General features: G+C 21.6%; 1 protein-coding gene across 2 annotated transcripts; it reads right to left on the bottom strand.

The window, feature by feature from the left end:
* Positions 1-1,289: 1,289 nt before the first annotated feature.
* Positions 1,290-20,430, bottom strand: LOC117171272 (receptor expression-enhancing protein 5-like). 2 transcript variants are annotated; one of them, XM_033358407.1, is made up of 4 exons: positions 20,161-20,430; positions 14,396-14,628; positions 9,440-9,575; positions 1,290-2,561 (listed from the first exon to the last, which is right to left on the bottom strand). In XM_033358407.1, exons 1-4 carry the CDS (start codon positions 20,285-20,287, stop codon positions 2,515-2,517), a joined length of 543 nt encoding a protein of 180 aa, XP_033214298.1. In that variant the 5' UTR covers positions 20,288-20,430; the 3' UTR covers positions 1,290-2,514. The 2 variants fall into 2 exon arrangements, with proteins under 2 accessions (XP_033214298.1, XP_033214299.1); XM_033358408.1 differs by lacking the exon at positions 20,161-20,430 and adding an exon at positions 19,949-20,077.
* Positions 20,431-21,626: the final 1,196 nt, after the last annotated feature.

The following is a 21,626-nucleotide window of genomic DNA, read 5'->3' as shown; positions in this document are numbered from 1 at the left end:
GTTGAAAATTGATTTCTTTCATTAAAAATTTTTTTTCAGTTGAGAATACATTTTTTATGTAAAAAATTGAATGATTATGTTAAATAAATTTTTTTTGTTGTTGAAAATTCTGCTTTTTTTGTGGTTTAAAATTAAGTTTTTAAACTGGAAAATTTGTCTTTTTTGGTAGAAAAATATTGTTCTTGTTTTGAAGTTTTTCCTCCTTTTAACACTTTTTCTTTTTTGGTTGAAGATTCATAATTTAAGTTAAAAATGGACTTTTTTTACTTGAAAAATTAATTATTTGGTTGAAAGTTCGTTTTTTTTTTGTTGAATATTAGTATTTTTTTTAAATGGCAATTTATAATTTTTTTTGACCTCAAAATTCATTTCTTTCGTTAAAAATGCTTTTTCTATAAATATTAATTTGTTTTTGCTGAAAATTTATTTCTTCTGTTAAAAATTGAAATATTATGTTAAATAAATATTTCTTGTTGAAAGTTTAAATATTTTTTTGAAAATTCTTCGTTTTTGTCGTTAAAAATGTATTTTTTTAAATATAAAATTTATCTTTTTAGTAGAAAAATATTGTTCTTTTTTTGAAAATTTATTCCTTCTGTTAAAATTTGAAATATTACGTTAAATAATTTTTTTTCTTTTTTGGTTGTAGATTCATTTAACTTAAAAATTGACTTTTTTCTTGAAAATTCGTTTTTTTGTATGTTGAAAATTCATTTTTTGCATTAAAAATTCTTTTTTTTTTAATAAAAATTAATTTGTTTAAGTTGAAAATTTATTTCCTCTGTTAAAATTGAAATATGTTAAATAAATGTTTTTTGTTGTTGAAAATGTAACTATTTTGTTGAAAATACATTTTTTTTATAGAAAATTCGTCTTTTTTAATAGAAAATTTGTCTTTTTTCTAATAAATTATTCTTCTTTATTGAAAATTCAACTATTTTGTTAAAAATTCATTTGATTGCTTGAGAATTCTTTTTTTGTAGTTCAAAATTAATTTCGGATCTGAAAAGTAATGGGAAGGAACAGGTCTGCTGTTAAGGCCATAAGTACTATTTACTCGATTCCTACCTTACCGATATTTTTTCGGAGCAACTTTCAGTCTCAAAAATTGAAATATCTTGATGAAAATTTGGCAAATAAGTCCCTAAATATTTAAAAATACAAAAAAAAGAAATTTTGTTAAATTCAATTTTTGTATTTCCTGAAATTTAGCTCTGAAAAATGTCGGTAAAGTAGGAATCGAATAAGTATTATGATTAAATGGCCTTATTTAAAAAAAAATCATGATCCACAATGAAACTATCTTTATTCGTATATTTTGGTGGAAAAAATGATAGTTTCTACGATACACCAAATCAACCGCCTTTGTACAAACCGGATTTTAAGACACAAGTTTAACAATAAACTGGCGTAGCACTCCTACTCGAAAACTAAATATTACAATATTAAATTATGATTGTTTCCCCGATTTAATTCGGGAACACTTACCGACCGAGCAAGGATATGTTCTCTGCTAAATTACCAACAACAGATAATTACCATCGGTCGGTAACTCAGCACAGAAAACAACCATTCTCGGCCGATAAGTCGTCCCGCATAGCTCTACTACCAACGGGACATTATCTTTCAATGCATTTTGTGGTCCATTTTGAATTTATTTATCTATTACAACAATCAGGAACGGAAATTCGCACATTTTTCGGTAGAACTGAAATAGTCGTTTCAATTTTAATGAAAAATATGTCTCAAGTTTTTACCAAGTTTACGAATTTCTCGATTAAGTTTACTAAATTTCTTTGTCACCGATTCAACAGAGTTTAAAACTTTAGAAGATCCATCTTTTTTTCGCGATATAGCCTAACATTGAATAATATCTACAATAAAAATGTTTTGCCAACATCTGATAAATATTCACAGCAGCACAAGCGACGGTAAATCACAAAAAAAAAAAAAAAACGTTTGGCATTTTCTGACAAAGTACCTTAATTTTTTATATTTTTATACCACAGCATGTGCAAATTAATGGAGAAAATGGCACATTACAGACACAATTTCACGAATTACCTGGAACATGAAAAGCATATCACAAGCAACAAATATACTCTCACATTTCGCCATTTTTTAAAATCAAATGACAAACTTTTCTAGCAATAATTCTTAGGCACTTAATTCATCAATAGGCTTTTAATTTGGAAAAATATATATATGTTCAATTTTAGGCATTCTTTGACAAAGTACAGCTCACGGAAGCGACAAGTTACACAAACAGATTTACGTTACATAAAAATGCATTCCATGAGTCGTTAAAAAAAAAATTGTAGATTTGCATAATTCTCTCTCTCTCTTTCTTTTTTTTATAGAGTCATTTTTTAGAGACTCGAATTTGTGCGAGGATGATTGTATAGTTTTCAGTTTTTAATTAAATATCTGAAGGAATGGGTAAAAGCTCAAAGTCTTTTTTTTTCTTTTTTTTTCTTACTAATTGTTGGAAAATAGAAGCTGGATGTAATGAAGTTATTCCTTCTTCTCGGTCAGGAGTGCATTTGCTGCAGCTTTCTTTGCTATAATTAAAAATCGAAATGCACTTTTAAAATTAAATACAATTAATTTTTTTTTTTGCATACAACTGCTTGTTTTTTATTTTGTATGAAAAATGTAACCAATTGGTTTAAAATTGAAAGATTGTGACCAAAATTTATTTTATTGGTTAAAGATTCTTCTCTTTGGAGGAAAATTGAACTTTTTTGTTGAAAATCATTATTTTTCGTTTAAAAAATAATTTTTCTTAAACTTAAAAATGAACTTTTTGGTTAAAAGATGAATTTTTTTTAAGATCCACCTTTTTAGTTCAATTGCCAACCGTTTGGCAGGAAATTCATTTATTATATTAAAAATTCGTCTCTTTTGCTTGAAAATGAATCTTTTAGGCTAGAAAATTATTTTTGAATGATTTTTTAGAAATAGTTTTTCTTTGGCTTGGAAATCTATCTTTTTTAGTCGAAAATTTAACTGTGCGGTTAAAAATTCATCTTTTTGGTAGAAAAATATTCTTCTTGTTTTGAAAATTTATGACCTTTTGTTAAAAATTAAAATATTATGTTCAATACATTTTTTCTTTTTTTTTTTTTGTTGCAGATTCATAATTTAAGTTAAAAATGGATTTTTTTTGCTTGAAAAATTAATTATTTGGTTGAAAATTCGTTTTTTTGTTGTTGAAAATTAATACTTTTTAACTGAAAATTTATTATTTTTTTATGCTTGAAAACTCATTTCTTTCGTTAAAAATTTTTTTTTTTTTTAATAAAAATTTGCCTTGGAAATTTATTTCTTCTGTTAAAAATTGAAGTAAAATTTAACTATTTTTTTGAAAATTCTTCTTTTTTTGTAGCTGAAAATTTATTTTTGTATAGAAAATTCGCCTTTTTTGGTAGAAAAATATTGTTCTTGTTTTGACATTTTTTTGTGTTGAAAATTAATTCTTTTTTTATTGTTGAAAATTCATTTGTTTCGTTAAAAATTCTTTTTTTGTGTTAAATAAAAATTAATTTTTCTTAGTTGACAATTTATTTCTTCTGTTAAAAATTGAAATATTATGTTAAATAAATGTTTTTTGTTGTTGTTGGAAATTTAAATCATTTTTTGAAATTTCTTCAATTTTTTGTGGTTAAAAATTAATTTTTTTATAGAAAATTCGTCTTTTTGGTAGAAAAATGTTGTTCTTGTTTTGAAAATTTATTCCTTCTGTTAAAAATTTAAATATTATGTTCAATAAATTTTTTTTCTTTTTTGGTTATAGATCTATAATTTAAGTTAAAAATTGAATTTTTTGCTTGAAAAATTAATTATTTAGTTGAAAATTTGTTTTTTTTTTTTGGTTGTGTTGAAATTTCATTCATTTCGTTAAAAATTCTTCTTTTAAATAAAAATTAATTTGTTTTAGTTCAAAATTCTTCTTTTTTTTTGGTTAAAAATTAATTTTTTTTAATAGAAAATTCGTATTTTTTGGTAGAAAAATGATGTTCTTGTTTTGAAAATTTATTCCTTCTGTTAAAAATTTAAATATTATGTTCAATAAATTTTTTTTCTTTTTTGGTTTCAGATTTATAATTTAAGTTAAAAATTGAATTTTTTGCTTAAGAAAATTAATTATTTGGTTGCAATTTTTTTTACGTGTTGAAAATTCATTTCTTTCGTTAAAACTTCTTTTTTTTAAAATAAAAATTAATGTGTCTAAGTTGAAAATGTATTTCTTCTGTTAAAAATTGAAATATTATGTTAAATAAATGTTTTTTGTTAATGTTTAAAATTGAAATATTTTGTTGAAAATTCTTCTTTTTTTTTGGTTAAAAATTAATTTTTCTGATAGAAAATTGGTCTTTTTTAATGGAAAAATATTCTTCTTGTTTTGAAAATTAATTTCTTCTGTTAAAAAATTTAAATATTATGTTCAATAAATTTTTCTCTTTTTCGGTTGCAGATTTATAATATAAGTTAAAAATGGCCTTTTTGGATTGAAAAATGAATTATTTGGTTAAAAATTCGTTTTTTTCGTGTTGAAAATTAATATTTTTTATCTGAAAATTTATTCTTTTTTTATTGTTTAAAATTGATCTATTTTTTTGGTGGAAATTCATTTGGTCCGTTAAAAATTCTTTTTTTGAAATAAAAATTAATTTGTCTAAATTGAAAATTTACTTCTTCTGTTAAAAATTGAACTATTTTGTTGAAAATTCTTCATTTTTCTGTGGTTGAAAATTAATTTTTGTATAGAAAATCCGTCTTTTTAGCAGAATATTGTTCTTTTTTCTGTAAATCCATTTCTTTGGATGAAAATTGGATTGAACATTGGTTAAAAATTTTTTTCTTTTTACTGAAAATGTAACTATTCAATTTTTGATTTAAAATGGATTTTTCTTAGTTGAAAAATTTACTTTCTGGTTCAAAATTTACGTATTTTGTCAAAAAAATCGCTTTTGGTGGAATATTATTCTTTTTATTTGTTTTTAAAAATTCTCATATTTAGTTAAAAATTCGAATTTTTGCTACAAAATTATTCCTGATAAGAAGTTAACTTGAAAACTGAACTATTTTAATTAATTCTTTTTATTTTTAGGGTAGAATATTATAAGTTTTGTTTGAAAATTGCTGAAAAATTTTTCGGATTTTGTAGAAGTTTCGTTTTTTTCCGGCGTTTTTGATAGACTATTACTCTTTTTTTTTGTAAATTTATTTCTTTATTTGAAAATTAAATTGAAAATTCGTCCATTAAATTTTTGGTAAAAATTGATCCTTTTACGGTCAAAAAATCTACTTTGTGGTTCAAAATTATTGTATTTTGTAGAAAATTCGTTTCTTTTGTAGACCATAATGCTTTTTTTGTAATTTCATCTTCTTGGTTAAAAGTGGAACTGCTTTGTAAAAAATTCACGGCTTTGGTTGAAAAAATAACGATTTATTTAAATTAATTCTTTTTATTTTTAGGGTAGAATATTATTACCTTTTGTTTGAAAATGGTAGAAAAAACTTTCCGATTTTGTGGAGGTTTCGTTTTTTTTTTTATTTTTGAAAATTAATATTTTTTAATTTAATATTTATTGTTTTTTATTGTTGAAATTTCATCTTTTTTCATTGAAGGTTATTTCTTTCGTTGAAAATTCTTTTTTTTTTTTAATAATTAATTTCTTTTAGTTGAAAATTCAGATGAAAATTTGTTCAAACCTTGTTTTTTTGTGTGCAACTACTTTCTTAAGAATTCATTTTATTAGTTGAAGATGCATCATTAAGTTAACAATTAATATCTTTGATTTAAAATTTTACTATTTTTTAAGAATTTTTATAGAAATTTCGTCTTTCTTTAGAATATAATTATTTTTGTTTGTAAATTTATTAATTTCGTTAAAAATTTGATTGAAAAATTGTTCAGAATTATTTTCTTTTTATTGAAAATTGAACTATTCAAATTGTGGTTAAAATTGATATTTTTTAGTTGAAAATTCTAATACGTGATTAAAAATTCATGTATTTTGTTGAAAATTAGCATTTTTAGGTTGAAAATGTAGTTTTTTATTTTGGTTGGAAATTAGTGTTTTTGGTAGAAAATTATTCTTACTAAAAAATATATATTCTTGGTATAAAATTCATATTTTTGGTTGAAAGTGGAAGTGTTTTGTTAAATATTAATTTTATTAGTTGAAGATTCATAATTTAAGTTAAAAATTTACCTCTGGTTGAAAATTCGTTTTTCTTTGTGTTGAAAATTAATACTTTTTTAATGAATTTGATTAATTGAAATTTGATTAAACAAAAATTCATTTCTGTGGTTAAAAATGTCCTTTTTTTGTAGTTGAAAATTAGTTTTTTTGCTCGAATTTTATTCTTAATAAAAAATTAATCTTCTTGGTTAAAAATTCATATTTTTTGTTGAAAGTGAAATTGTTTTGTTAAAAATTCATTTTATTGGTTGAAGATTCATAATTTAAGTAAAAAATTTACCTCTGATTGATATTTTTTGTATCGAAAATTAATCATTTTTAACTGAATATTTATATTTTTTATTCTTGAAAATGTATCTTTTTTGTTAAAATCCATTTCTTTATTTGGAAATTCTTTTCTTTTCTTTTTTTTGAATGAAAATTAATTTATTTTAGTTGAAAATTCCTTGAAAATAAGTTGATTTTTTAAATTGAAAATTGAACTATTCAAATTGTGGTTAAAACTGATACTTTTTAGTTGAATATTCTAATATGTGGTTAAATTTTTTTAGAATATCATAATTTTTATTTGTCAATTCATTTCTTTGGTTGAAAATTTAATAATTTTGTTGAAAATTCGCATTTTCGGGTTGAAAATGTACTTTCTTTTAGTTGCAAATTAGTTTTTTTTGGTAGAGTTTTATTCTTAATAAAAAATTAATCTTCTTGGTATAAAATTCATACTTTTTGTTGAAAGTGGAAGTATTTTGTTAAAAATGTAGATTTTTTGTTGAAAATCCATTTCTTTACTTGAAAATTTCTTTTTTTTTTAAAATGAAAATTAATTTATTTTAGTTGAAAATTCGTTTTTTTTATCGAAAAATATTTGTTTGAGAATCCATCTTTTTAGTTGAAAATTCATTTGTATGGTTGTAAATTTAAATAATTTGTTGAAGTTTTGTTCTTGTGTTTTTGGTTGAAAATCATTTTTTTAAACTGAAAATTGAAATATTCCATTTTAAATTAAAAGCTTTTTAAAATTCATTTCTTTGGTTGACAATTTAACTATTTTGTTGAAAAATTGCCCCTTTGGATTGCAAAATGTCCTTTTTTTGTAGTTTAAAATTAGTTTTTTTGCTCGTATTTTTCATATTCATATTTTTGGCTAAAAATTATTTTTATTGGTTGAAGATTCATAATTTAAGTTAAAAATTAATACTTTTCAACTGAATATTTATATTATTTTATTGTTAAAAATGTCTTTTTTTGTTGGAAATTCATTTCTTGTTTAAAAATGAAAATACACTTATTTTAGTTGAAAATGTGTATTTTTTTTTAAAGAAAACCATTTGTCTGAGAATCTATCTTTCTAGTGGAAAATTCAGTTGTTTAATTGAAAATGTAAATACTTTGTTTAAATTTTTTTTTCTTGATTAAAAAATATTTTTTGTTACTAAAAATTTAAATTCCACTTTTGGTTGAAAGTTGATTTTTGTACTTGAAATTTTTTTTTTTTTTTTAATTAAAATTATTTTTTTTTAGTGTACAATTAATTATTTTTTTTTTTATTAAAAAACATATTTGTTTCAGTATCTATATTTTTAGTTGAAAATTCATTTGTATGGTTTTAAATTTAAGTAATTTGTTGAAATCTTGTTTTTATATTTTTGGTTGAATTTTTTTTTTAATGAAAATTGAAATATTCCATTTTTAATTGAAAGTTGATTTATTAAAATTAATTTCTTTGGTTGCACATTTGCATTTTTGGGTTGAAAATGTACTTTTTTTATTTTAAAATTAGTTTTTTTTTGGCAGAAAATTATTCTTACTCAAAAATTAATCTTCTTGATTTAAAATTCATGTTTTTGGTTGAAAGTGGAACTGTTGAAAATTAATACTTTTTAACTGAATATTTATATTTTTTAGTGTTAAAAATGTATCTGTTTTTTGTTGAAAATTCACTTCTTTACTTGAAATTTTTTAAAAATGAAAATTAATTTATTTTAGGTGAGAATTCGTTTCTTTTTATCGAAAAATATTTGAGAATCCATTTTTTTAGTAGAAAATTCATCTGTATGGTTGTAAATTTGAATAATTTGCTGAAATTTTGTTTTTGTATTTTTGGTTGAAAAGAATTATTATTTTTTTTACTGAAAATTGAAATATTCCATTTTTAATTGAAAATTGATTTTTTTGTTTGAAAATTGATTTTTTTGTTTGAAAATTCATTTTTTTGCTTGAAAATTTGATTGAAAAATTGTTCAAAGTTATTTTCTTTTTACTGAAAATTGAACTATTCAAATTGTGGTTAAAATTGATATTTTTTAGTTGAAAATTCTAATATCTGGTTAAAAATTCGTGTATTTTGTAGAAAATTCTTTTTTTTGTGGTAAAATATTATGATTTTTATGTGTAAATTAATTTCTTTGGTTGAAAATGTACTCTTTTTTTATTTGAAAATTTTCTTTTTGGTAGAATTTTATTCTTACTAAAAAATTAATCTTCTTGGTAGAAAATTCATATTTTTGGTTGAAAGTGGAAGTGTTTTGTTAAAAATTAATTTTATTGGTTGAAGATTCATAATTTAAGTTAAAAATGGACCTCTTTACTTGAAAATCCTTTTTTTAAAAGGAAAATTAATTTATTTTAGTTAAAAATTTGTTTATTTTTATCGAAAAATATTTGAGAATCCATCTTTTTAGTTGAATTTGTTGAAACCTTGTTTTTTCTTGATGGAAAATTTTATTTTTTAAATTAAAACAAATTTTTAAGTTGAAAATTAGTTGTTTTTTTTTGTAGCAGAAATATTTGTTTCAAAATTTATCTTTGTAGTTGAAAATTATTATTATTTTTTTACTCAAAATTTAAATATTCCGCTTTTAATTGAGCTGATTTTTTTGGTTTAAAATTAATTTCTGTAGTTGAAAAATAACAATTTTGTGGAAAATTCGTTTGTTTTTTGTTGAAAATTTACCCCTTTTTGTTGAATCTTGAACCATTGCGTCGAAAACTAATCTTTATTAATAAAAATTGTTAATTTATGAAATTCAAAAATGGCCAAGAAAAACTGATCAGTAATTAAAATAATAAATTTTTTCTTTTTGAACTGAACTACTCAAAATTTATTTTGTTTCACCAATAAACCATAAACTTTAATTATTAATTTGCATAAAACAAATTGTTTTTCACTTTTCCAATTTGAATTTTTGTAAAACTTTGAATTTTTTTTGCAATTTAAAATTTCTTACCGATTTCGCCAGCGTTAGACAATAATTTATCAACTCGGGGCTGGTACTGCACGAATCTGGGACGGATAACTTTCCGGTATAGCATCAGAGATCCGTTGTATTCAGAGGGAGCCATCAGCCAAACGTAGAAAAGGCACTGCAAAATAATAAATGCAACTTCAGGGTGGCCGTTTTAATTCCAGAAAAAAATTCATGGTCATTTCCCGGTTCGCAAAATTTTTTCATGGCCAAGAAAATTAAAAAATTCAAACTATAAAGCTAAATTATAGTATTTTAAACAATTTTTAGAAACTTTAAACATTTTTTAATTTCTAATAGAACACTTATTAAATTATTTTCATTTTAAATTCTATAAACATCCTTAAAAAGCTTCAGAATTTTATTTCAAAATCTTGAGAAATCTAGAAGTTGTTTTAAATTTATTTAAATTTAAAATTATTTTTAAAATTTGGTTAGAACTTCTAAATATGTTTTGAAATGAAACGAATTTTTCCTACCATTTAAAAAAAATCCTGGTAACGTTCCAAGTTTAAAGCTCTTCGAAATTCTAGACATTCAAAGCTTTCTATGTAAAACAATTCAGTTTCAATTTCTTTTCTTTTAAATATTTGGTTTCAATTTACTCGTCTTAAATAAGCGTTAAAATATTGCTAAACATTAAATACTTATTCGTTTTCTAATATTTAATAAAAAATTAATTAACTTAAATAAATTTAAGAAAAACCTTTAATTACAAATATATTATTACGGAGTTATTTTTTAAGTTAAAAACAGTTTATAAAATTTGAAACGCACGTTTACATTTTTTAATGATTAAAAAAGAATTAATAGAAATAATATACTAATAAACTTATTTATTAAATTTAATATAAAAAATAATATAAAGGAAGATTTAAAACTTTGAATTAAAATATTTTATTGATGAATAATTAAAATTTATATTTAAAAATAAAATTATCGGAATAAATGATATATTAATTCTAATTCTTACTAAGACTTTCGAATTGAAACAGTTTAATTTTTAACATAATTTTTCTTTTCGTTGAAAATTATTTTTTTTTTTTACTGAAAATTTAACTATTCCATTTTTGGTTGAAAGTTGATTTTTTTCTAAAAATTCATTTTTTGTTTTTGCAAATGTACCTTTTTTAGTTGAAACTTAAACTATTTGTTCGAGAATTATTGTATTTTGTTAATAATTTGTCTTTTATGGTTGAAAATTCAACTATATGGTTTAAAAAATCGTCTTCTTTTTTGTAAAAAAAATTTTTCTTGTTTGAAAACACATCTATTTTGGTTGAAAGTTAAACTATTTTGTTGAGAATTCATTTTATTAGTAAAAAATTGATTTATCTGAAAATTGATCTTTTTGACTGAAAATTTTACTATTTCTGACAAATTTCTTCTTTTTTTTGGCTGAGAATTATTATTTTTTTTTTTAGAAATTTCGTCTTTTTTGATTGAATATAATTCTTTTTGTTCATTAATTCATTTCTTTGGATGAAAATTTGATTGAAAAATTCTTAAAAATTATATTCATTTTACTGAAAATTTAACTATTAAATTTTTAGTAAAAATTGATCTTTATTTATTCGAAAAATCAAAATGTATTCGTTTTTTATGTAAAGAATGTTAAGATTATTATTTGTTAATTCTCTTTGGTTAAAAATTTAACAATTTTGTTGAAAATTCGCATTTTTGGGTTAAAAATGTACTTTTTTTTAGTTGAAAATTAGTTTTTTTGGTAGAAAATTATTTTTACTAAAAAATTAATCTCGCTTGAAGATTCATAATTTAATTTAAAAACTGATCTCTTTGGTTGAAAAGTTATATATTTTGTTTCCTTTAGTTGAAAAATTAAATAATTTGTTGAAACTTTGTTTTTTCTTGATTGAAAATTATTATTTTTTTTACTAAAAATTTAAATTCCACTTTTGGTCGACAGTTTATTTTTGGTAGAAAGTTCATTTTTGTAGCTGAAAATTCTTTTTTCTTTAATTAATGTTTTTTTAGTAGATAATTAATTTTTTTTTAAGAGAAAAAATATTTGTTTCAAAATCTATCGCTTTAGTTGAAAATTCATTTGTATGGATGTAAATTCAAATAATTTGTTGGTTTTGTTTTTGTATTTTTGGTTGAAAATTATTATTATATTTTTTACTGAAGATTGAAATATTCCATTTTTAATTGAAAATTAAATAAAAATTAATTTCTTTGGTTGCAAATTGAACTATTTTGTTGAAAATTCGCATTTTTAGGTTAAAAATGTACTTTTTTTAGTTGAAAATTATTTTTTTTTGTGGTAGAAAATTATTCTTACTAAAAGAAATAATCTTCTTGAATAAAAATTCATGTTTTTGGTTGAAAGTGGAACAGTTTTGTTGAAAAATATTTTTTTTGGTTGAAGATTCATAATTTAAGTTAAAAATTGACTTTTTTGCTTGAAAAATTAATTAATTATTTGGTTGAAAATTCGTTGTTTTTTGTGTTGAAAATTAATATTTTTTCAACTGAAAATTTATTCTTTTTTTATTGTTGAAAATTGATCTTTTTTAGTTGAAAATTAATTTATTTCGTTAAAATTTTTTTTTAAATAAAAATTTGTTTTAGTTGAAAATTGATTTCTTCTGTTAAAAATTGAAAAATTATGTCAAACAAATATTTTTGTGGTTGAAATTTTTTTGTATAAATTCTTCTTTTTTGGCAGAATATTATTTTCTTTTTTGTAAATTCATTTCGTTGGTGGAAAATTCAGGATAAAATAAAAAAATGTAATTTTTTATTAATTAATTATTTAAAATCCAGTAAAATATTAATAAATCGCATGAAATTCTATTAAATCTGGCGATATTTCCTGAAATTCTGGAAAATTTATTAAAATACCTTGAAATCTTTTAAAAAAATCATTGAAATCTTCAGAAACCTTCCAAAATCTGGTCAAATCATTTAAAAATTAACAAGTTCCTTATAATTATTTAAAATTCTCCATAATATATAAAATTTTAAAAATTGTGAATCCCTTGAAACTTTAAAAAATTGTTTAGAATTAAATTTTTTCCCTTTTTTTGGTTGCAGATTCATAATTTAAGTTAAAAATTGACTTTTTTGCTTGAAAAATTAATTATTTGGTTCAAAATTCGTTTTCTTGCAATGATAATTAATATTTTTTAACTGAAAATTTATTATTTTTTTGTTGTTGATAATTTATCTTATTTAGTTGAAAATTCATTTCTTTCGTTAAAAAAATTCTTTTCTTAAAAAAAAATTTGCTTTAGTTGAAAATTTAAATAAAATTCTTTAAAATATTTTGAAATCCCTTGAAACTTTTAAAAGCTTTTAAAAATTGCTTAGAATTAAATAACTTTTTCCCCTTTTTTTGGTAGCAGATTCATAATTTAAGTTAAAAATTGACTTTTTTGCTTGAAAAATTAATTATTTGTTTGAAAATTCTTTTTTTTGTATTGAAAATGTATCTTTTTTAGTTGAAATATCATTTCTTCTGTTAAAAAAAATTCTTTTTTTAAATAAAAATTTGCTTTAGTTGAAAATTTAAATAAAATTCTTAAAAATATTTTGAAATCCCTTGAAAGCTTATAAAAATTGCTTAGAATTAAATAAATTTTTTTGCCTTTTTGGTAGCAGATTGATAATTTAAGTTAAAAATTGACTTTTTTGCTTGAAAAATTAATTATTTGGTTGAAAATTCGTTTTTTCTTTGCGATGAAAAGTAATATTTTTTAACTGAAAATTTATTTTGTTGTTGTTGAAAATTTATCTTTTTTAGTTGAAATATCATTTCTTTCGTTAAAAAAATTCTTTTTTAAATAAAAATTTGCTTTAGTTGAAAATTTAAATAAAATTCTTTAAAATATTTTGAAATCCCTTGAAACTTTTAAAAGTTTATACAAATTTCTTAGAGTTAAATAAATTTTTTTGCCTTTTTGGTAGCAGATTCATAATTTAAGTTAAAAATTGTCTTTTTTGCTTGAAAAATTAATTATTTGTTTGAAAATTCTTTTTTTTTTGTGTTGCAAATGTATCTTTTTTAGTTGAAAATTCATTTCTTTCGTTAAAAAATCATTCTTTTTTTAAATAAAAATTTGCTTTAGTTGAAAATTTAAATAAAATTCTTTAAAATATTTTGAAATTCCTTGAAATTTTTAAAAGATTTTAAAAATTGCCTAGAATTAAATAAATTTTTTTGCCTTTTTGGTAGCAGATTCATAATGTAAGTTAAAAATTGACTTTTTTGCTTGAAAAATTAATTATTTGGTTGAAAATTCGTTTTTTTTTGTTGAAAATTAATATTTTTTAACTAAAAATTTATCTTTTTTAGTTGAAAATTCATTTCTTTCCTTAAATTTTTGTTTTTAAAATAAAAATTTGCTTTAGTTGAAAATTTATTTTTTCTGCTAAAAATTGAAATATTATGTTTATCAAATGTTTTTTGTGGTTGAAAATCCATTTTTTAAAATAGAAAATTCGTATTTGTTGGCTATTATTCTTTTTGTATGTAAATTCATTTATTTGGTGGAAAATTCAGGATAAAATAAAAAAAATGTAATCTTTTATTAATTAATTCTTTAAAATTCATTAAAATATTATTAAATCCCATGAAATCTGGCGATATTTTCTGAAATTCTGAAAATATTTTTAAAAATTTTACAATCATTAAAATCTTTAGAAACTTTACAACATTCGGTAAAATCTTTTAAATTCCTTCAAATGAATAAAAATAATGAACAAGTTCCTTATAATCATTTAAAATTCCCCAAAAAATATAAAATTCTCTAAAATATTTGGAAACCCCTCGAAACTTTTAAAAGCTTTTAAAATTTTCTTAGAATTTTTCAAAATATACCCTAAAATCTTTTTAAAAAAATCCATTGAAAACACTGAAATATATCGAAAATTTCGCAACCCTGTTGAAGGCTATTTTGATAGTAAAAAAAATACCTTTATTAACCAATACACCGGAAACCAGCACACGATGTACTCGGAGAAGAACTCGATGATCGTGAAAACAGCAAACGTAACCCAATACGTTAGCCATTTTGTGTCATCGTCTTTGCTTGGGCTTTCAAGTGCTTTCATGGAACAGTAGGCTGGGTACACAAATCCAATTATATTGCATACCAGTTGCTGTCCTACGCCCAGAATCAAGTACAATGCCAAAAATACCACCGCCCCTATAATTAAATTATAATTAACCCAATTATTATGGCACTCATCACAGTACCTATTGTCGTCAAAAAAGGTGAATAGGTGACATCTATATACACATAAAAAAATCCCGTGTCACGATGTTTGTCACCACTAAACTCCGAAACTACTTAACCGATCTTGATGAAATTTTTTATACTCTGTGTAATTTGGTCCAACTTAAAAGATAGGATACTTTTTATCTTATTTAATTACTTTAATATTTTTTTATTGCAAATTTAATGTTTTTATTTTTATACTCATAAGATTCTAACAGCAACGCCTGGTCGGGTCTGCTAGTTTTTTCTAAAATAGATGGCAAGATGATGAAATAATGTTAAATAAGACAAGCAAACAAGTTATTATTTTTTTTTTTTGTAAACCGGGAGATGATTGTGAATTTTTTTCTTCGATTAAAACGTCCACTATAAACAATGGAGTATTTAAATTTCTACTGAGAACTAGTTTTCAATTTTAAGAAACAAACCTATTTTTTTTACAAACTCATTCAATTTTTTACGACATAGTAAAATCCGTTACCAAATTGTCGAATTTTCAAGCAAAACAGATTAGTAGTCTGCATTTTTAAATCATGAAAGTTCAATTTTTAACCAAAAAATTAAGTGAATGAATTTATATTGAGAAAAATTAATTTTCAATTAAAACAATAAAAACGAATTTTCTATAAAAAAATTTGAATTTCGTACTAAATAGTTAAATTTTATACCAAATTTTTTAATTTTCAACAATATAGTTTAATCCTCAACCAAAATAGATAAATCTTCAACTAAAAGGTTTCATTTTTAAATAAAAAGAGGTGAAATTTCTAACAAAAAATGAATTTTCTACCAAAAAAAATTGTTCAGTCAAGAATGAAAAAAATGGTTGAGTTTTTAACAAAAAATATTTATGTTTTTTTAAAAATGTTATAGTTGATATTTCCACAACAAAATTTTAATTAAAAATAAAAAACAGTTAGATTTGACCAAAAAGCATATATTTTCACCCTGACTTAATTTTGACCAAATAAAATTGATTTTCTGCCAAAAAAAGACGAATTTTTAACAAAAAAACATAATTTTTTCAACCAAAAAATGTTGAATTTTTAAATATAAAAAAGTTCAATTTTTAACCAAAAATGAAGTAGATAAATTTTCATTGAGAATGAATTTTCAATAAAAACAAAAAGAAAAACGAATTTTCTACCAAACAGTTTAATTTTATAACGATTTGTTGAATTTTCATGCCAAAAAGCCTAGTTCGCTATAAAACAATTTAATTTTTAAAACGAGAACATGAAATAACAACAAAAAAGTTTATTTATAATTAATCAGTTGATTTTTTTGAACAAAATATTTGAATTTGCAGTTAAAAAAAACTTTTTTGCGACAAAAAGAATTTTTAATTTGATTGTTTAACCAAAAAAACCGAACTTTCAACTAAAATTATGAACTTTAACAACAACAAAAAATTGAATTTGAAAAAATCTAATATTAATTAAAGATTTAACTATTTTGTTGAAAATTAAGGTCTTTTGTTAAAAAGTAATAGTTTTTGGTCGAAAATTTATATTGTTTGGTACATACTTTTTGTGAAAATTCAACGTTTTTTTTTTCTTTTAAAAGTCATCGTTTTTTATCGAAAATTTATACTTTTGTAGAAAATTAATTTTTGTCGTTGTTGAAAATTTAATTTACAAAAATGTTTTAAAATCTTTCAGATTCTTTTTCTACATATTTTAAAATCTTCAAAACTTAAAATGAACTTTTTAAAATAAAATCTAAATAATTTTGAATTTGTTCAAAATCTTATTGCCCGTGCGGTAGCAAAATTAAAAAATATATAATTTTAAATAGTTGCTATCAAATTATAAAAAATTACAAAACTCCAAATTGGAAAATTTCAGATAACAATTTTTTAAATCGACAATTTTATTAGAAAGGAGTTTAAATTGTATAGTTTCTAATTCAAAGCGTTTAAAATTGAACAATTATTTTGAATTCAAGCATTTCGAATCTGAATAATTTAAGATTAAAATTTCGAAAATCGGAAAAGTTAAAAACGTTAAAAATGAAATATTTTCAGATTAGAATTTTGAAACTTCGCAAAAACTTTCTTCTGAAGATTATCCTTTTAGTTATAAATTATATTATTTAGTTTAAAATTTAACAATTTTCTTTTAACGAAATGTAAATTAGTTGCAAATTGTTTACAATTCTTATTTTGGTGTTAAAAAGTGAACTGGAATATTTTTTAAATTAAAATTCAATTATTTTTTAAAAACCTTTTTTTCGTTTAATTCACCTGTTTTAGGAGAAATTTGATCTTTTTACAATACAAATGCAACTTTTCTGTTGAAAATTTAACTCTTTTTTTCTCTAAAGTTTGTCTTTTTGATTTCAAAATTCACCTACTTTAGCAGAAATTACATCTTTCTTGGATAAAAATGCATCTGTTTGGTTGAAAATTCAACAATTTTGTTAAAAATCATAATTTTCGGTTGAAAATTCTACTGTTTAAATATAATATTTGGGTGTTGAAAAAAGAACTGGAATATTTTCTGAATTAAAATTAAACTATTTAAAAAATTGCTTTTTGTTTTTATTTAATTGAAAATCCGTCTATTTTAAGAAAAATGTCATCTTTTTGGATAAAAATGCAACTGCTTGGTTGGAAATTAAAATATTTTGTTAAAAAGTCATACAATTTTTTTAAAAATTTAACTATTTCGTAGAAAATTTTCTTTTGGTTTAAAATTTATATTTTAGTGTCGAAAAATGATAAAAATGCAACTATTAGGTAGATAATTCAACTATTTCGTTAAAAAATCATTCTCTTTGGTTAAAAAAAATTGTCTTTTTGGATTGAAAATTCAACTTTTTTCGCAGAAACTTATTTTTTTGTTTGTTAAAAATTAAATTTTTGATCTTGAACAGTTAATTAGAATATTTTTTGGATGAAAACTCAAATTTTGTTTAATTTATCTTTTGGAATCACTTTGTTCATAAATTACATTTTTTTTTGTTGAATGTTTATATTTTTAGTTAAAAAATTATCTCTTTAGTTGAAAGTTTAATTATTTTGTTGAAAATTAATCTCTTTTAATTGAAAATTCAACCACTTGGTTAAAAGTTTAACTGCATTCAACTTTTTGGCTGAGAATTCTTGAATTTTGTTAAAAATTTGTTTTTATTTTTTCCGTAGAAAATTAATATTTTTGGTTCGAAACTTAACAACTATCTTTTAAAGTTGAAATACATTCTTAACAAAAATAAATAAAGGTTTTCTCTCGTTTTAAAAAATTCATTTTTTTGGTTGAGAATTAAAAAATGTTATTGAAAATTCGTCTTTTTTGGTAATAAATTAATCTTTTTCTTCAAAAATTAAAATATATTAGTTGAAAATTCTACTTTTTTGTTGAAAACTTTTGAATTTGGTTAAAAACCCGTTTTTTCGGTAGAAAATTAATCTTTTTGGTTACAAATGTAATAACTTTGTTTTAAACTTGAAATACATTCTTAAAAATTAAAAAAAAAGTTCTTTCTTTTTTCAAAATACAGTTTTCCTTGAGAGTTCCTCAATTTTATTGAAAAATTAACTTTTTGGGTCAGAACTTTGAATTTTGTTAAAAATTCGTTTCTTTTGTAGAAAAATTGATTTCTTCTGTTAAAATATGAAATATTATGCCAAACAAATATTTGTTGTGGTTGATTTTTTGTTATAAATTCGTCTTTTTTGGCAGAATTTTAATTAGTATTTGGTTACAAATTCGTCTCTTTTAGCAATAAAGCAATTCTTTTTAGTGAAAAATTCAACTTTTTGGTTGAATTTTTTTTCGGTCGAAAATTAATCTTATTGTTTAGAAAATTGAACTTTTTGGTTACAAATGATTAAAGTTCATATTTTTTAGCTGCAAATTCAACTTCTGGTTGAGATTCCTTCAATTTTGTCAAAGATTTGTTTGTTTTCCTCAGTAGAAAATTAAACTTTTTGGTTGAATTTTTTTTCGGTCGAAAATTAATCTTTTTGTTTTGAAAATTGATCTTTTTGGTTAAAAATTTAACAACTATGTTTTAAAGTCGAACTACTTTCTTAATAATAAACAAAATAAATGTTTCCTTTCCTTGTTAAAAATTAATTTTGTTGGTTAAGAATTCTTAAATTTAATTGAAAATTCGCCTTTTTTAGTAATTTAATCCTTTTTTTCACAAATTTATATTTTTGAGTTAAAACTTTAACTTTTTGGTTAAAAAATTGTCTCATTTGGTACTAAAATAATCCTTTTTAGTGAAAATTTCAACTTTTTGGTTGAACTTTGTTTTGCATTAAATTAATCTTTTTGTTTAAAATTCATATTTTTTAGCTGCAAATTCATCTTCTGGTTGAGAATCCTTGAATTCTGTTAAAGATTTGTTTTTTTTCCGGCAGAAAAGTAATCTTTTCGTTTAAAAATCTATTTTTTTGGTTAAGTTTAGTTGAAAATTCAACCTTTGGATTGAGAGTTCTAGTATTTTGTTGTAAATTTGTCCTTTTTTATATGAAATTAACTTTTTCTTATCAAAATGTCATATTTTTCATTTGATAACTCAACTGTTTTCGAGAGGAAATGCGTCATTTTGCCTTGAAAGTTCAATAATTTAGTAAAAAAAAATTGTTTGCTAGAAAATTAATTTTTTTATATAAACTATCTGAAGCTAAAAAAAATTATATTAAATAAAAAAATTTATATTCAGCTATTTTTTAAAGTATTTTTGGATTCTCTTTCAATTTTTAAAATATTATTAAACAACGTTGTTATTTTTCTCGATTTCATAATTTTAGGGACAATTAAAATTTGAGGTTATGTTATCGCTTGGAAGATCCAGAAAAGTTCTTTTCTTGAAAAGGTTTGAATTTGTCGAAAAGTAATTGAAATATTAATTCAGTAAAAATATCGCCACAAAAGATTTTCTAGCAATTAAGAGATTTAAAGAAATATGTGAAGATCTAAATGTTGAAAAAAACTTCCGTGAGTCCAGCTCAGATGCTAACATATTTTGAAAATATTCCAAAACATCAAGATTTTTAAAAAATAAGAAATAAATGTAACACAAAGAAAATTAAAATCTTAAAACTTCGCATCTGGAAATAATGGCATGACAATGACACTTTTTACATGATTTATTGCATAAAATAGTGACTTGCACGAAGGAAATAAAAACCGTTCGAAAAAAAATTGCCATTCATATAAAAATAACAGGATAACCGTAATTTTTGCAAATTATGGACGTTTTCCTGAAACGTAACGAGGTGAGGCAAAAAACCGACCTTTGCACAGATTCGATGTCATCCTTGATCCTTGAACTTGAAAAATTGGAACAAAGGGAAAACACTCACGAAAAATTGCATACGTGGATAAAAAAACAATGTCAGAACAGAAACTGTCAGATGACTGTCTGGACGGAAAGGGAGATTGACACTGATAACGTAGAAGACAGATAAAGAGGTGAAAATGGGAAAATTATAACCTAAAAATATACCTATAAAAAGGTAGAGTCTGCTGACTCCAGACTTTTGCTCTGCAAGTGCAAGGTACTTTGTCCAGGGTCTGCTTTCGTCGTTCAACGTCTTCTCGAGTGTTTCTTTCATAGCTACGATTCGAGCCATGTTGATTCCGAATTTATTTGTTCTTACTAGAAAAAAACTGCACCAAAAAGCGTCGTGGAAAGCAGCTAAAACTTTCGCAACGCGTACCCCGCACTCCGCAGACCACTACACCGTTACCGTTACGTTGACGTGCGTTGGCGAAACACTAGCGACACCAAACAGTACTTTTTGAAATAGTTCGAATTTTGAATTTCTAGTTCGTTACCATCCTTGCGGAGGTGAAAGGATCTTATCTATTCTCAGGGCTTTTTAATTAAAATTGATCATTTTTAGTTGAACATTCGTATATTTTGTTGAAAATTATTTTCTTCAGTTAAAAATAATTTTTTTTAGAGAAAAAATAACTGTTTCATGTTAGCTTAAAAATGTAAATTTTTTAGTCTAAAAAATATTTTTTTTTTGTATTTGAAAATTAATCTTTTTTGGTAAAAAATAATTTCTTTATTTAAAAACTTACTTATTTTGTTGCAAATTAGCTTTTACATAGTTGAACATTAATTTTATAACTAAAAACTTAACTTCCATTTTTAATGGAAAATTGATCTTTTATGTTAAAAACTCATGTATTTCATTGAAAATTCGTCTTTTTTCTCAGAAATATATATTTTTCTTCTTGAACATTCATTTTTTGGTCAAAGATTCTTCATTTTAGTTGCAAAGTAATTTTTTTATTGAAAAATTTAACTATTTTGTTTGAAACTAGTTTTTAATTGATTGCAAATTTATTTGTCAAGTAAAAATTTACCTCTTTCATTTTTTATTTAAAATTGATCTTTATTTAGTTGAAAATACATGTATTTTGTTAAAAAATTATTTCTTTGGTTGAAAATATATTTTTTTTACTTGAAAATTAATATTTTTTTTGTAAAAAATGATCTTTTTATTTGAGTATTCATTTTTTTGTAAAAGATTCTTCATTTTAGTTAAAAGTAATAATTTATCATGTTACAAATTTACCTATTTTGTTGGAAATTAGTTTTTAAATAGTTGAACATTAATTTTATAACTAAGAATGTAATATCCATTTTTAATGGAAAGTTTCTCTTTTTAGTTAAAAATTCATGTATTTTGTTGAAAATTCATCTTTTTTCTTAGAAAATTATATTTTTTTCTTCAAAATTCATTTTTTTGGTCAAAGATTCTTCATTTTAGTTGTAAAGTAATTTCTTTTATTTAAAAATTTAAATATTTTGTTTGAAACTAGTTTTTAATTGATTGAAAATTTATTTGTCAAGTAAAAATTTACCTATTTCATTTTTTATTTAAAATTGATCTTTATTTAGTTGAAAATACACGTATTTTGTTAAAAATTATTTCTTTGGTTGAAAATATATCTTTT

This window comes from Belonocnema kinseyi, chromosome 4 (genome assembly GCF_010883055.1).
Source record: "Belonocnema kinseyi isolate 2016_QV_RU_SX_M_011 chromosome 4, B_treatae_v1, whole genome shotgun sequence".
NCBI classification, from domain to species: Eukaryota; Metazoa; Arthropoda; class Insecta; order Hymenoptera; family Cynipidae; genus Belonocnema; species Belonocnema kinseyi.
The sequence above is the reverse complement of the archived record's forward strand: the minus strand, read 5'-3'. Positions and strand labels throughout refer to the sequence as shown.